Source organism: Gossypium arboreum, chromosome 12 (assembly GCF_025698485.1).
Source record: "Gossypium arboreum isolate Shixiya-1 chromosome 12, ASM2569848v2, whole genome shotgun sequence".
NCBI classification, from domain to species: domain Eukaryota; kingdom Viridiplantae; phylum Streptophyta; class Magnoliopsida; order Malvales; family Malvaceae; genus Gossypium; species Gossypium arboreum.
The window spans coordinates 99,005,899-99,021,168 of NC_069081.1; the positions used below are offsets into that span (position 1 = coordinate 99,005,899).

Consider the following 15,270-nt stretch of genomic DNA (forward strand, 5'->3'; position numbering starts at 1 on the left):
AGCCTTGCGAAAATAGCTTGCTTATTATGCTTAAGTTTGGTTTTATATGTATTTTAATTAAAATGCTTGTTGTGTTTGGTTTTGGTAGTTAGGCATTGAAAATTTTGGATGTATATGTGGTTGTTGTGGCTATGGTTTATGCATGGATAAAAGTATATATATAAATTTGTTTGATATGTTTTGGTTAAGGTGTAATTGTTTGTTTTGGTATTAAAGAACATTCGGTTATATCCAAACATCGTTGGAGATTATTTTGGTATGCATATTATATTATATGTTTTATCTTTATAAATGATTTAATCAATTAATTAAATAATTGAGTAAAATGATAATGATTTATATATATGTATATATTCGAAAGTGTAGTAGTTATTTTGCTTGGGTATGTAATGGTAATGTATGTTCGCATATTGTGTTTGAATGGTTGGTTAATTATGTATAATCAATGAAAACAAATAATGAGTACATTATACAACTCTTTTTGGTTAATATGATTTGTTTGAGGTATGGTATTAAAAGACCAAAATATTAGTTTTTGTATTAAGTTGAAAATGTGTTATATATATATATGTGGTTCAGCAAATGTGTTTAAATTAGGTTATTATATGTTTACACGAAAGTTCATGTTATAATTGTAGTATTAAATATTTGAGGACTAAGTGAAGCTACGAAAATTTTGATTAATGGATGTGGTTTTTGTGATGGTTTTAGATGGCATTTTACTTGAATATAATGATTAGTTTATTTGAGTTGTTTAATTGGCTAATTTTAAACATTATATATATATATATATATATATATATCAATGTTACGTGAATGTACTTAGATAATCAAATGTTATAAAGGTATGATAATATTTTATAGACGAAATAGACATAATAATGGTATGTGTTATTTATATGAAAGGAAATGAGGTATGTTTACATGTTCTAAAGTATGTGCATATAATTTGATAGTTGATAAGTTATTTTATATATATTGTTTGAATGCCTTAAATGTTATAGTATACGATATGATTGGTATGTGAAGTGACATATACTTGATTATGAATTTAACATTCGATTTTCATGATTCGTTGGTTGTATTGACTAAATATAAATTTGGAAATTATAAAAATTATAGAATCGAAGTATGTTAGTTGTTTTAAAAATTTTATTAGATGATTATTACTGAAATGAAAGTTTGTTTTGAGTTGTATTTTGATCGGTAATGCCTCGTAACCCCTTTCCGACGACGAATACGGCTTAAGGGGGTTACATTTAATACCTTTAACTAATAGAATATAAGTTTTACACTTTATGCGATTTAGTCCTTTTTATCAAATTAAACACTCAAACAATAAAATTTCTAAATGAAACTTTCACACAACCATTCTATAATACTATAAGCATTAAAATAATAATAAAATAATTATTTCAAATTTGGATTTGTGGTCCCGAAACCACTGTTCCAATTTGACTAAAAACAGGCTGTTACACCTACTACCCACATTGTCGCAATACTACTTATTGATGCCGCGACAACACCCTCCTGTTTTGATAGTTTTTTACGTTTTAGTCTCTCAATTGTTACTGAAGTATCATGAGAGATTTCATGAGCATACTTATGACTCGGATTTTGATAATAAGTATTAAAACTTGATTATCCTGTATGATTTGTCTTTTGAATATTGAAATAAAAGCATACTTGCTTCAGCAATGAATATGACATCTGGAAACACGAAAATTTATATACTTTTTCATACCCTTTTTAACTTAAAACCAGACTATTCCGGTTAAATTCTTGTTGAAAAATAATTAAATATTATAAAATAATTAAATTATGTTAAAAATATGAACATTATGAATTTTAATTAATTTCATAGTTAATTTTGATTAAATTTGGTTATTTTTTATAGAATTACACAATTGGAGAAAAAGGGCCCGGTGAACACCGCAACAAGAACAAAACCGAGAGTAATTTGAAGTATCGAGGCCAATTAATTTTCAGTCCAAGACGGTCCAAAAATGTGTATTAATTCATAATTAAATTAATTTTAATTTATTTCCTATTTAATTTAGGTTAAATGAATTAACTTTAATTAATTATGAAGAAAGGGCCTAGTGAACCGCACTGGTTGAACCGAATGGAGTGAGCCGAACCAGCCACTAATTGGGCTGACCAGAACCGTCCATTGGCTGACCCAAATCAGCAAATTAGCTGATAAAATATGCTTGCAAAAAGGCCCTTGAAAAACCTCAAAATTACGTTCAAACCCCACCTTTATTTTTGGCTTTGTAGATCTGCCCCAGCCTATTTTTAGCAAGGTTGAAAGCTTCAACCTTGCCATGTGTGTGGCCGGACATGGGAGGGCTCTCTTGGCTGATGAATTTGCTATTTTTAGCAGCCCTCTTCAGCTATAAAATCCACCCTATGCTGCCCATTTCAAAGCATCCCTCAACATCCCTCATTCCACAACATTCTCTCATCCTCTCTTCACTTCTCTCAAAGTTTCCTCTCTATTTTTCCATCCCATTTTTCCTTCCTCTTGTGCTGATTTCCTTTCTTGAGAAAGAGGTGTTCTTCAGCCATCTTGGGCAGCAATCAAGGATTCATAGAAGCCTTGCTCGGCAAAGACACCGGAGACTAAGAATGGAGCAACAGTCAAGCTGCAGAGAAACACTGGATTTGCTTTTTGTTCCCTTTCTTTTTAATTTCTGTTGTTTTTATGATGAACATATCTATGAAAAATATTGTTGTTGAAATGGTTATTTTAATCAATTTAGCTTGAATTTAATTCGTGTTGGGTTGATTATATTTTGCCTACTTGAATTATTAAATTAGTGTTTATGCTGTTATAGGCCTCAGTGAAATGCTTGATTAAGTAAAATCATGCTTAGGTTATCTGGCATTATAATTGTTTAGATAACTAAAGAATTAATTGTTTAAACGGATTGAAATTGCAATTAATGGACTCAATACTTAATCAGTGCATGTTTAATTCTTCTAAGGTAACTGAAAATTAAATCAGCATTGTATTTGGCGATACATATGCCTTGCATAACTTGCAAGATTGTTGTGATTAAATTGTTTCAAGGTATGGCTACTTTGTTACTTCACATAATCTTTTACATGTTTATTAAGTTGAATTAATCGGTTGAATCGACATAGGAATATGCGAGAGATAATTTAATTCAATAAGTATGTATGTGCGATAGCATGTTTACTTTATTAAATCTGTTTAGTCAGTTGAATTGGCATAGTGATATGTTCAAGAGATAAATGGAATTCTTTTATTTAGTAAATATGTTCATAAGTTAACAAATTACTGGGTTGCCGTGAATTTATTCATAACAGCATAAGCACGAATTAAATATTTCTAAGTTAAAAAGGTATAATTAATCCAACACAATTATATCATCTTGATTAAATCTTAATTGAAATCGTGCACTAGAACTCTTTTATTTTATTTAAATTGTTTGTTTAGTTTTAAAATCTTAGTTTATAAATCACTCTTTTCAAACCAAAATTATTTTTACCTCACCAAAGTATTTTAATTAATTTCATAAATATTGCTTTTTACAGTCCCTGTGGGTACGATAACTCGACATTTACTTGTCACTTTATTATTTGTTACGATTGTGTACACTTGCACATTTCCACCGTTCCAACATCTCATATCTTGAAATCGACGGTCGGGTCAAAAGTGGGGTATTATATTTAATACATGTGAAAGTGGTGTTTTTGACAAATTGTATAATCGGTTAATATATTAATAGTTTATATATATGCATTAAGGTCGAGTGAGGTAATCGATTGATTTGTTTTGCCAATTCAGTTTCAGTTTTAAAATTCAAAACCATTTAAACCAAATTACCCAAATTTACACCTATTAAATATACTATATATTTAAACCCAAACTCAAACCTAAGCCCAATTTAAACTTTATTTAAAATGCAACCTAAAAAATATAAGCCCATTCCAATTTAAAATTAATATAAAGATAATAATATTAATAAAATTTAATATAAAAAACAGTCAAATTTTATCAATAAAAACTAACAATAAAACCTAAATTCTCAAATCATAAAAAAATCCTTAAAATCTAAATTCTCAAATTATTAAAATTAAAATTTATTAGTAATGTTGATAAGTATAACACTAGTTACTATATTATTAAATTATTAAATTAAAATATTATGTTTGTTGGACCTAATTTTTGCCCGCCCAAAACTGTTAAAACCCAAATACAAAACAAAACACAAGCCCACATAAAACCTAGCTCAAATACCAATAAAACAAAAAAGGAAATGAGAAACCCCAGCATCAGGGAAGCCAGCGCCGCAAGCCTGAATCCGGGCGCCACACGTCACAAGAACTCCGAATCGTCGCCACACCACCTCCCATGATCTCCGCTTAGCACCAAGAAGCACGCAACAAGTAGTTAGAAATTAGGCTATATAAACTCGTTTAAACAGTGTAATTTTTTTTAGGTTTTTTGGATTTAAAAAAGAGAATATACGAACAAATACCACAAGTCACAGAAGAAAATCGCAGAGAAATTGATTGTTAGGTGATTTTCTTTCAGATCTCACACCTTTTAAGTTTCGATTTGTTTTTCTTTCTCAAAAATAGTACTAGAAAGAGGAAAAGTGAATACACTTACCGCGTGTTTTAAAACGGGGTTGAGACCTCTATTGCGTGATGTCGGCCACTAGATCTGGTGGTGGTCCGGCGATGATGGGCGCGTTCACTGGTCCTAGCAGAGGGAAGAAGGGTGAAAGCCCCTTTGTTTTTTTTCAGTTTCGGCAAATGGGTTGGTAAATGGGGTGTTTTAATTTTGCTTTAGAAAATGGCAGACAACCCTTTGGTTTTTCTGGTTTTAATTGCAAAGGGAATAGCACCACTTTACTCTTTTGGTTTTATTGTGTTTTTTATCCTTCTGTGATTTCTATCTTTTCAATGTTTTATATTTGTTTTTTCAAACTTGTCTCAAATTTCTGTTTTAGCCTGATTTTAGTCCTTTCTTAGCCATTTGGCTTACTTTATTATTAAATTAGTTATTTTATTGACATTGTTAATTATCATGTTAAATTAATCAACTTTGTACAATTTTATCACATTAAGTTTTTATTTACTACTATGACTTTATTATTTTATCACTTTTTAGTATTGTTACATTTTACTATATTATTAATATATTATTATAACTTATTTAATAGATATTCTTAGCATTCTTTTATCCAATATTTTTATTTCTTTAAAACCTATTACTAAGCTTACTAATATATATATATATATATATATATATATATATATATATATACTTTCATGTTTTATATAACTACAGTTATATCTACTATTATTATTACCATTTACCTATTTCATTTTATGTTTTCTTTATTAGTTTCATTTATTTTTTTCCTTTTATTATTCTATTATCTATTAGTCTCTCTTTTAAAACTCGTTTTAAACAAGTCATTTGCATTATTAGTTTAATTTTTATATTGTTAATTTGTTTTATCCCTCCATATGTATATATATTATTGTTTTCACATTATTTTTTTTATAGATTCTTTCTTTATCTATATATATATATATGTTTTATTATTGATTCCATATTATTCTACTTGTATATTGTGTATTATTATTTGTTTATTTTTAAATTATTTTTCTTAATTGTACGTATATAGCTATTATTTTTTTAAAGATCCCGTTTTAAAATTATACTTTGTTTATTTCAACTATTTTCTTATTATTAATATGTATATTATTAGAAATCTTTTTCCTATTATCTTCCGTTTTATATATTTATATAATTGTTTTATTTCTTTTGTTTATACCATTATTAACATGTTACCACTACCATTTTATTATTTGTCATTAAACCTTCTTTTTTGCTACTATGTTTTATTGTTAATATGCATTGTTTAGTTTATTATGGTAATGTTATTTGCATATGACATACCATTATTTTCGTTTTTAAAATTTAATGGCCCAAATTCATTTATTCACAGATTTATTCTCAATTGTTTTAAAATAAGGGTAATGTTCGGTATTTAAAGAATTCAAAGGATCGTGCCCTAACGTACTGGGTTTTGCTTTCTTTGTTTATCTTGAATATTCGAATATCCTCTTAAAGCTAAAACGCACGTTTTAAAGGCAAGATCACATTTGAGGGTCAAAAATGTTGTGTCCTAACGTACTCGATGTAATGTTTTACCTCAAGACGAGATGCTCTTTAATACACATTTGACTTATCTAAATGTTTTAAAAGCCAATAAAAGAGGATCGTATTTTGAACTCTGTCCGAATCTTTAATTTTCGACATTTAAGACACTAATTAATCGATTAAGTACCAATTTTGGACGTATCGAGGGTGCTAATCCTTCCTCGTACGTAACCGACTCCTGAACCCATTTTCTTAAAATTCGTGGACCAAAATGTTTTATAAGGTGGCCCAATTACACCTCAAAAAAATGATTGGTGACGACTCTCAACTTTCGTTTTCAAAAGTCGATTCCCGTTTTTTAAAAAATGGTTTCGACAATGTTATTATATATTTTATATTATTATTAAATTTAAAATTTATAGATTTAATAATTATTAATTTTATAAAATATAATTATAGTATTAAAATATTTTATAATCAATTAATTATTTTTAAAAATTATTTCACTTCATAATTTAACATAAAAATTTATTATTCTATTAATAAAATTTTAATATAAAAATCTAAAGCTTATGAACACATTTTTATAAAATAAATAATTTCCATTTGTTTTATTTTATTTTTGTAATATAATAAAATTATATTAGTTATTAATGTTTATATGGATGTTTAGTTATAAATTCTGTCTTTTTCGGGATTTGGGTCGGATTTATTTAAAATTCGAGACAAATCGATATGAGACTTTGATTATTACATGTTCAAGCTTTCTCGAGCTTTAGTTTTATCGAGTTCAAATTGTTTTGATCTCAAATTTTCTCGAACTCAAATCTATTATATTTTTGGTGCTTTCTCAGACATAAATCATTACAACCTTAAATCAATAGGTGCAGGCTTTGGAGGTTAAACCTATTTTACAAACTCTAATTTTGAGGGTCAAAATAAAATTTTTAGAATTCTATTAAACTTGGAAAAACCAAAAACAAAAATAAATAAATTTTTTAGAATTATATTAAACTTGATATAACTTTTGATTTAGGAAGGATTTGATTTAGTTTGATTCAAGAAAGAAAAATTTATGATATTTGAATTTTGAAAATTTCAGTTCTAAAATTACTTTCAAATCCTTGTATAAAATTGAGTTGGGTTTGCTCAAACCCAAAACCATACTTTTTATCGGATATCCAAATAAAGAATTTGAATTTGAAACAAGGCATTAAGTACTTTCACTTTTAAATATTGCTTTATAAGTCCTCTAATTATTGATAAAATTTAAAATCATCCTCCAATGTAATTATAGTTTTTAAATTTCAATTTTAGTCCTTCTGGTTTTTTTTTTTAAATTTTCCTTTAAGGACTTATGCAAATGTTTACACGTTCCTTAGTCCTTTAAATTTCAACCTGATTTAAATATGTAATTGCAGCGGTTTTAAAAGATATAGAAATTAAAAAAAAAAAAAAGGTATAACTATTACAGATTAATACGAAAATAAATTATTCCTAACACAGTTAACATATTGTTGTTTAATTATATATAAAAGTCTGCAATATCGTTTAGAAAAACAACTATAAACTTTAAATATTGACAAACGAACATAAACAATATATAAATATTAACTGTACGATTAAGCTACACATTAATACCATATTCCAGTTTACATTTGGTAGGGAAAGAAAGTGGTAAATAAATAGCTTCAATATCCAATTTACATTTTGAAATATAATTTCTTTAGACAAACATATTTAGTAATTGACACAACTTTTTCCTTTAAACAATTCACAATATTTTTACAACAAAATTAAGCTATAACACAATAGCGTACCAATTCGTGAATTGAATCAAATGGGCCCTTTAAGAGCCCATGAAATAGGCGAAAGTATCCGATAAAAATGAAAGGGATATTTTTTTTTTTAATAAAAACAGATAAATCTGTAATCTGCGGCTTGGTAAAACCTTCCCCTCCACCCACTATCCATCTTGAAATCGAGTTTTGTCTCCTTGCCCACCAAACCACCAATTTCCTCCAAAATTCGACACTTATAAAGAAACCCCAGCAATCCAGGTAACCGTATCCAAGCCATGACAGTAATGGGAAGGGTTAAAAAGGATTAAAGTCCAAAGTTCACAGGTGGACCGTAAAGTATCACCCAAAAATAATCCACGACTCTTAGGTAAGCACCTTCTCGTAATCTTCCCTAATCTGAAATTTAACCAAAAAGTATCCATTCTTGACATTCATAAGATGAAACGGATGGGAGGGTTTCCAAAGACTATAGATTCTGTTATGTCCTAATAATTTCACCACCACCGCGATCGCCATATCCCTTACCAGAATATTTTGTATCCTCTCGAAGAAGTCTATCGCATGTATCCCATTAACAATGGATCTTGTGATATCTCTCTCTATGAAATCCAAATCCTCTTTATAGACAGAATCAGAATAACCCCGCCCCAACACTTTATCCCTCCAGGACAACGCTAGCACTGAAGGCAAATCTATGGCCATGTCTTTGCCCGCATTTGCTTCCAAACCCTTAAACCGAACTTTCTTGGTGTTACAATCCTCATTCAAGGTATTGCCACCACCAGTCTCCACCATTATTGGATATTATATTTAAGAGTGGTTGAATTAACCAATTGAGTTTTAGCTTCTTTCATCTTTGATTCTCTTTGGTAATTAGGATAGGACGATTATTGAGTATGACTGTAAAGATATTATTGTTAGCTTGAGGAATCAATCTCAATGTCATTAATCCAAGAACATATTTCACCTATGCTTCACTCCTTTTCTAACGTTTGTTATTCTTTTTAACAAAATATTTATTCAAATTTAAAATATATTTATGTCATTAAACTAAAAAAATCAATAATTACATATTTCTTTCTTTTATTTTTTGTGTTAGTATTTGGTACATGACAATATTTTTTATATTTCAAAATAACCTTAAAAATTATCATGCGTCTCTTTTTTAAAAATATTTTACTATACTCTTATAGAACACTTGTTAACCCGCTAACCTTTCTTGTGGAGTCTAAAAACTCTACTAGTAATATACCAAATATTTTTCCTTATTTTTTATGGTACAAGTAATTAAATTATAAAGAAAAAAAAGAATCTTAAATTTAATATCAATTAAACTTCAACTAATGAAAATTTTATCAATAAACCAATAGCGAGATTAGCTCTTTCTTTTAATTTAACACTAGTTATTATTTAACAAAGTAATGTTAGCCCACCCTAATCCAAAAAGTGCATCTTATGGTCACACTAATTTGAAAGGCATATTGGCACTAAATTTTCTTCTTTCCAGCTCTAACATAGCTTGATCCCACCTACCATCAATAATAACAGTAAAAGAAAAAAAAAATTGAAAATGGAGGGTGGGTCTAAAAAGTAGAATGAGGTGTGGTCATACGGGATCCGAGGTTGGGAGGGTGGTGGGGCGTGTTATCTTAGTTGGGCTTGAAACGACTAAAATGGGATAGCCGGGAAGGGTCCCATTTTGTGATTAGTGTTCGAGGCCCATGCGCCGTTCTTTGTCCTCTGTTTGCTAGACATTTGAAAACTTCCACACTTCTTAGGATTTCGCACTCTGACATTTTCGCGCATATACGGCCGTTCATTATCCAATCATTGATTATTTTACCTCTCAGGCTTTTTTATAAAAATAATCTTAAAAAATAAATTAATTATCAAAATAATTCACCTTTTTAATTATGTACAAAAATAATTTATTTTCTACAATAATAAATGGTGGAGCCATATGATATGTCACCACCACTTTGCCACGTCAGCCAGGGATATTAAAAAATTATTTTTTAGTGGAGCCATGTTGAATAGCGCCACCAATATAAAATACTAGGAAAATATTAAAAAATCTGGAAAAACGAGAGACTTAAAAACAATTTTCTATTTTTGGGTGGAGTCATTCTAAATGGCGCCACCACTTTTCTGATTTGTGAGGTTCTTAAATTTTTTATTTTTTTACTTTTTACTTTTTTCTTATATTTTGTCTCTTTCTTAGATTTTTTCTTTTTAAGCTTTATAATATTTTCTTAATTTATTTTACTTATTTAATTTATATTATTAATTTTAAAAATTTGTAATATATATTTAAAATGTTTTATAATATTTTTTAAATTTTAATTATTATTTTTAAAATATTTTTTACTTTATATATATATATTTGTGAAATTAATTATTTATAAATTTTAAAATGTATTTTTCAAATTAATTTTTAGAATTTTAAAAAATAATTAATTTTTCTTTTTTTTTAGTTTTTGAAGTCTAATTTTTTCTTATTTTATTTTGTTTATCTATTTTATTTATTTTTATTATACATTTCAAATTAAATTTTAGATTAGTTTTCATAGATTTTGTCTTTTCTTTAATTTTTTTCTTTTTTAAGTTTTATATTATTTTCTTATTGTATTTTGTTTATTAGTTTTATAATATTTGAAATATATGTTTAATATATTATTAATTTTACATAGAATTTTTAAATTAAGATTTTATAATTTTTTGTTATTTTATTTTAGTTTATTTAATTTATTTATTTCTTATTATTAATTTTTAAAAGTTTGTAATGTATATTTGAAATGTTCTATAATATCTATTTGTCAAAATTTTAAATATCAATTTTAGATTTTTTTAAATTCTAAATGTATATTTCTCAAATTAATTTTTGAAAATTATAAATATTATTTTTAAATATTAACCATTTTTAATAATATAAAATATTAAAATAATTTAAAGATATGATCTTTCAAATTTATTATTTGTTTTTATTTTTAATAATATAAAACATTTAAACATTTAAATTTTAAATAAAATTTGTATAAAAATTTAAAAATGTTAAATATTTTAAAAATAAATAAAAATTATAAATTTCAAAATTCTATGTAAAATTTAAAAATTTAAAATCATTTAAAATATTAAAAATATTTTAAATCATTTTAAATGTTTTATAATATTAAAATATATTTAATATTTAAAAATAATTTGAAAATATATTTTAATATTTAAAAAATATATATTATAAAATATTTTTAAAAATACATTTCAAGTTTTTCAAAATAAGTAAAATAAATAAGGACTTAAAAAAGAAGAAAGAAAGTCAAAACTTTTTTAAAAAAAAAAGGCTGAAATAAATAAGTTGGCTGTCAGACTTTAAAATTGGTGGCGCCAAATTATTTGGCTCCACCAAGAAATGGCAAAATTGCTACGGGGCCCCCTATACTCTAAAAAATCACAGTATTTTGGTGGAGCCATTCTTTATGGCTCTACCTCTTGGTTCTCTTCTATATATAGAGTGGTGTAGTTGTTGTGTTAAGTGGAAAAGTTCAAAAAATTTGTTAAAAATGAATAATGAGGTGTTTTTGGTGTATGTATGTTTTTTATGGTGAAATTGTAGAAGGTGATATTGGCTGTGTATTTCAAGGCCGGCAAAGAGTAGGTTTGCGATTCAAAAAAAATGTGAAGCTAGCAGAAATGAAAAGGAAGATCAGTGCGAAAATAGTTATCCGTTGTGGAAGGGCGATGTTCAAATTATTTTACAAGTTTCCAATCTCTACAGATCTGTTCAAATTTTGTGCGATGCAACTGTTAGATGATGATGACTTGGGCACTATGATAGAAATATGGTGGTCCACTGGGAGTGTGAACCCCCAACCAGTTGAATTATTTGCTGAGTTAGCAGACTTAGAGCCTGTTGAGAATGTTAGCCCAATAAGTCAACATCGCGAATTTGATTTTGATCTTAATGTTGGATGGACAGGCCAATTAGAATGCGGTAGAACGTCACAGATACCTAAAATTCCTAATTATGGTGGGAGTTCGTACAACAACCCAACCCTCGGTCCCTGTCTACAAATACATCAGGAGGTGATAATAAGCACTGAGACAAATGTCAGAGAAATGACCAATAATGGTGAAGATTCTGATCAAGACGTTGAAGATTTTAGTGACCCCGATGTTGATGAGGTTTCGGAATATATCGATGATGAAGGCCCGGAGGAGGTTGAAGATGTTCACGGCCCTTCATTCTGTAACCCGAGTCATGGTATTATTTTACGAAATGAACTTGGGGGCAACATGTTGAACGTAGATCTAGATGCAGCGCATGCATCCGAGTTCCCTGAGTACGTTGATATAGTACCTGCTCATAGATTGACGTCAAATTCACAGTTCGACCAGTTGTTCGTTGGGCAACAGTTCGAGAACAAGGCGGATTGTGTGTTTGCCATCAAACAATACAGCATGAAGTTGTCGATTGATTACAAGGTTGCCAAATCTAAACCGACATTATACGTTGGGGAATGTTAGAGAGCCGACGATGGGTGTGGTTGGCGAGTTCGTGCTGCATTTATACAGAGGATTCAACAGTGGCAAATACGAAAATTAGAAGGGAGTCATACATGTACTGTCGCACGCATGTCTCAAGACCACCGAAAATTGGATGCCAAAAGTATTTGCAACTGCATCATGCCACTGGTGAAAGATAGCCCGATCATTCCTGTGTCGACATTGATTGCAGACATGCAAGCTCGATTTCAATATAGAGTGTTATACAGGAAAGCGTGGTGGGCGAAACAAATGGCCATGCAACAATTGTACGGCGACTGGGATGAGTCATACAATGAACTTCAGAGTTGGATTTCAGCAATGGTAGAGTATGTCCCAGGAACTATCGTGGACTTGCAAACGTTGCCTTATAGAGGCCCTAATGGAAAATTGGAACTGGGAAAAAGAGTGTTTCGTCGACTGTTCTGGACTTTCGATCCATGTGTTAGGGCCTTCTCCCACTGCAAACCGGTAGTGCAAGTTGATGAAACATGGCTTTATGGAAAATACACGCAGATACTTCTGATTGCGGTTGCACAAGACGGTAATGGAAATGTACTACCAATCGCTTCTGCCATCGTAGAGTCGAAGAACTTTGAATCATGGGCATATTTCATTCGAAACTTACGGAGACATGTTGTCAGGCAAGACAACATTTACATTATATCTGATAGATCGAAGGGTCTTGTTGCTGCAATTCGGCAATCGGAGGTTCTGTGGAGGTCTGTCTATTGTATTCGTCACATCACTATGAACTTCCACAATGAGTATAAGAACAAAGACTGGCGCAAACGAATTGTCAACATGGGTAAAAATATCGTATTTAAATTCGTATTTCTAATTATTTCTAGTCAATTTCTTAATTTTAACACATTTTATCGGAATATATACATAGGGTACGAGCTGGAACCACACCGATTTAGACATAAGTTGGCGAGGTTAGAGACTGATATGGCGGGCTGCAAACCATCTCTTACACAGTGGTTGAGTAGCATGGAGCCGTGGCAATGGGCTCAATGTTTTGACGAGGGGTACCGTTATGGCCATATGACAACTAACCTTGTTGAGGCCGTTAACTCCGTCTTAAGGCATACGCGTCACTTGCCAATTTCAGCTGTTTTTTCAGCCACATTTTACAGGTTAGCAACCTTAATGCCAAAAATGGGGTTGAAACAAGTAAAACAGTTAGAGGCAGGACACGTGTACGTCGAAAAAATTAGAGATGCCATGAAAGATAACACTCAAAGGGCTAGGTTGATGAATGTAGAACTATATTCTCGAAATTTGGAAACTTTTCGAGTGACAGAGTATATCAGTCGTCCGTCAGGGATCCCGCCACGGTCCTATGGAGTTGATCTACGAAATAGGGGGTGTGAGTGCGGGATGTTCCAAGCACTACGGTACCCGTGTGCACATGTGGTTGTAGCTTGTGCTACCTATAGTTTGAATGTCGAACAATATATCAATAATGTATACACACTTGAACGTACGTTGCGTATTTGGGTTAACGAGTTCCCTGTATTAAGGGATATATCGACATGGGAAGTGCAATCGCTAGCACTCGAGATGTTGCCTGCTCGGTCACTACGTAGGAGAGTCAAAGGTAGACTGACAATAACGAGGATTCAAAATGACATGGATGTAAGAGAACAAGTCGATCCAAAGCGTTGCACCATATGTAGAACAGTTGGCCACATCGGAGCAAATGTCCCCATAGAAACGTCTACACTGGCCAATATTCAGGGTCTAAAAGAAATTAAATGTTGTAACTGAGGTCTGTCTATATTATGATCTTTTAGAAATAAAGTTTGTATTATTTAGTGTTAAAATTATATTTAAAATTAATAGTTGCAATTTTTAATACTTTAAAAGATTTTATAATAAATTAAATAAAAAACACTAATATATAAGTTGTGAAACCTTAAACCAATACAACAAACATCACATAATACTTGAAATTTACATAACTTAAAATTGGAAAGAACGAGGTGGTATCATCGTTAAAATATAACGGTTTACGGCCTTCGTTGATTCGGACGTTGAGATGTATTGTACACATCTGAAGGATTGGCAACTGGGTCGATCGTGGCCTGAGGCGGGGTGGAGTACATGTTATTACCAAACATATCAACTAATGTTGGTGGTTGCTCTAGGTCAAATGGACTCGAACCGCCTATATCCGGGTGATATGAACTCGAACCACCCATGTCTGGGTGATATGAACTTGAAACATACATGTCCGGGTGATATGAACTCGAACCACCTATGTCCGAGTTATATGAACTGCTCTGGGACTCATCACAAAAGGTGTCAACCCATTGCTCCGATGTGTTTAAAGCTTGGTCCTCCGAGTCGGGCTCCACCATATGTTGATCTTCTACCTCCACCGTAGGTTGATTTCCACGTATGTAGTCGTGACCTGGTACTATCATAAGTTGTCCACCATATGAATAAACTCGCCATTGATTCATGTACCACTGCATATATTCAGTCGAGGGACTGAAGTCAAACATGCAGGAGTACATCTCAGGCCGCCTATCGTACTGGGTATTCCATAGTGCTACATAACATTGATGTTCCACGCTCCAATCTAATGTATGTCTCCCTGCATGGTCTTACCGTGGACATCAGTAAACTGTTGTGGCTCGACTGGCACAAATTGTTTACACACTAATTGTCGCATAACTCGATCACCGTTGTACCACTCAACGGTTGAGAAGTTGAGCACCGGCGTGTTAATGCACCACATACGAGCTTCAGCGTGAACCCTCTGAGGAA

General features: G+C 30.5%; 1 protein-coding gene across 1 annotated transcript; it reads left to right on the plus strand.

Annotated features, from left to right (window-relative positions):
• The first annotated feature begins 11,745 nt into the window (after positions 1-11,745).
• On the plus strand, positions 11,746-14,265 carry LOC128285479 (uncharacterized). Its single transcript, XM_053022957.1, has 3 exons — positions 11,746-12,432; positions 12,475-13,300; positions 13,388-14,265. The coding sequence occupies exons 1-3, from the start codon at positions 11,746-11,748 to the stop codon at positions 14,263-14,265; spliced, it is 2,391 nt and encodes a 796-aa protein (XP_052878917.1).
• Positions 14,266-15,270: the final 1,005 nt, after the last annotated feature.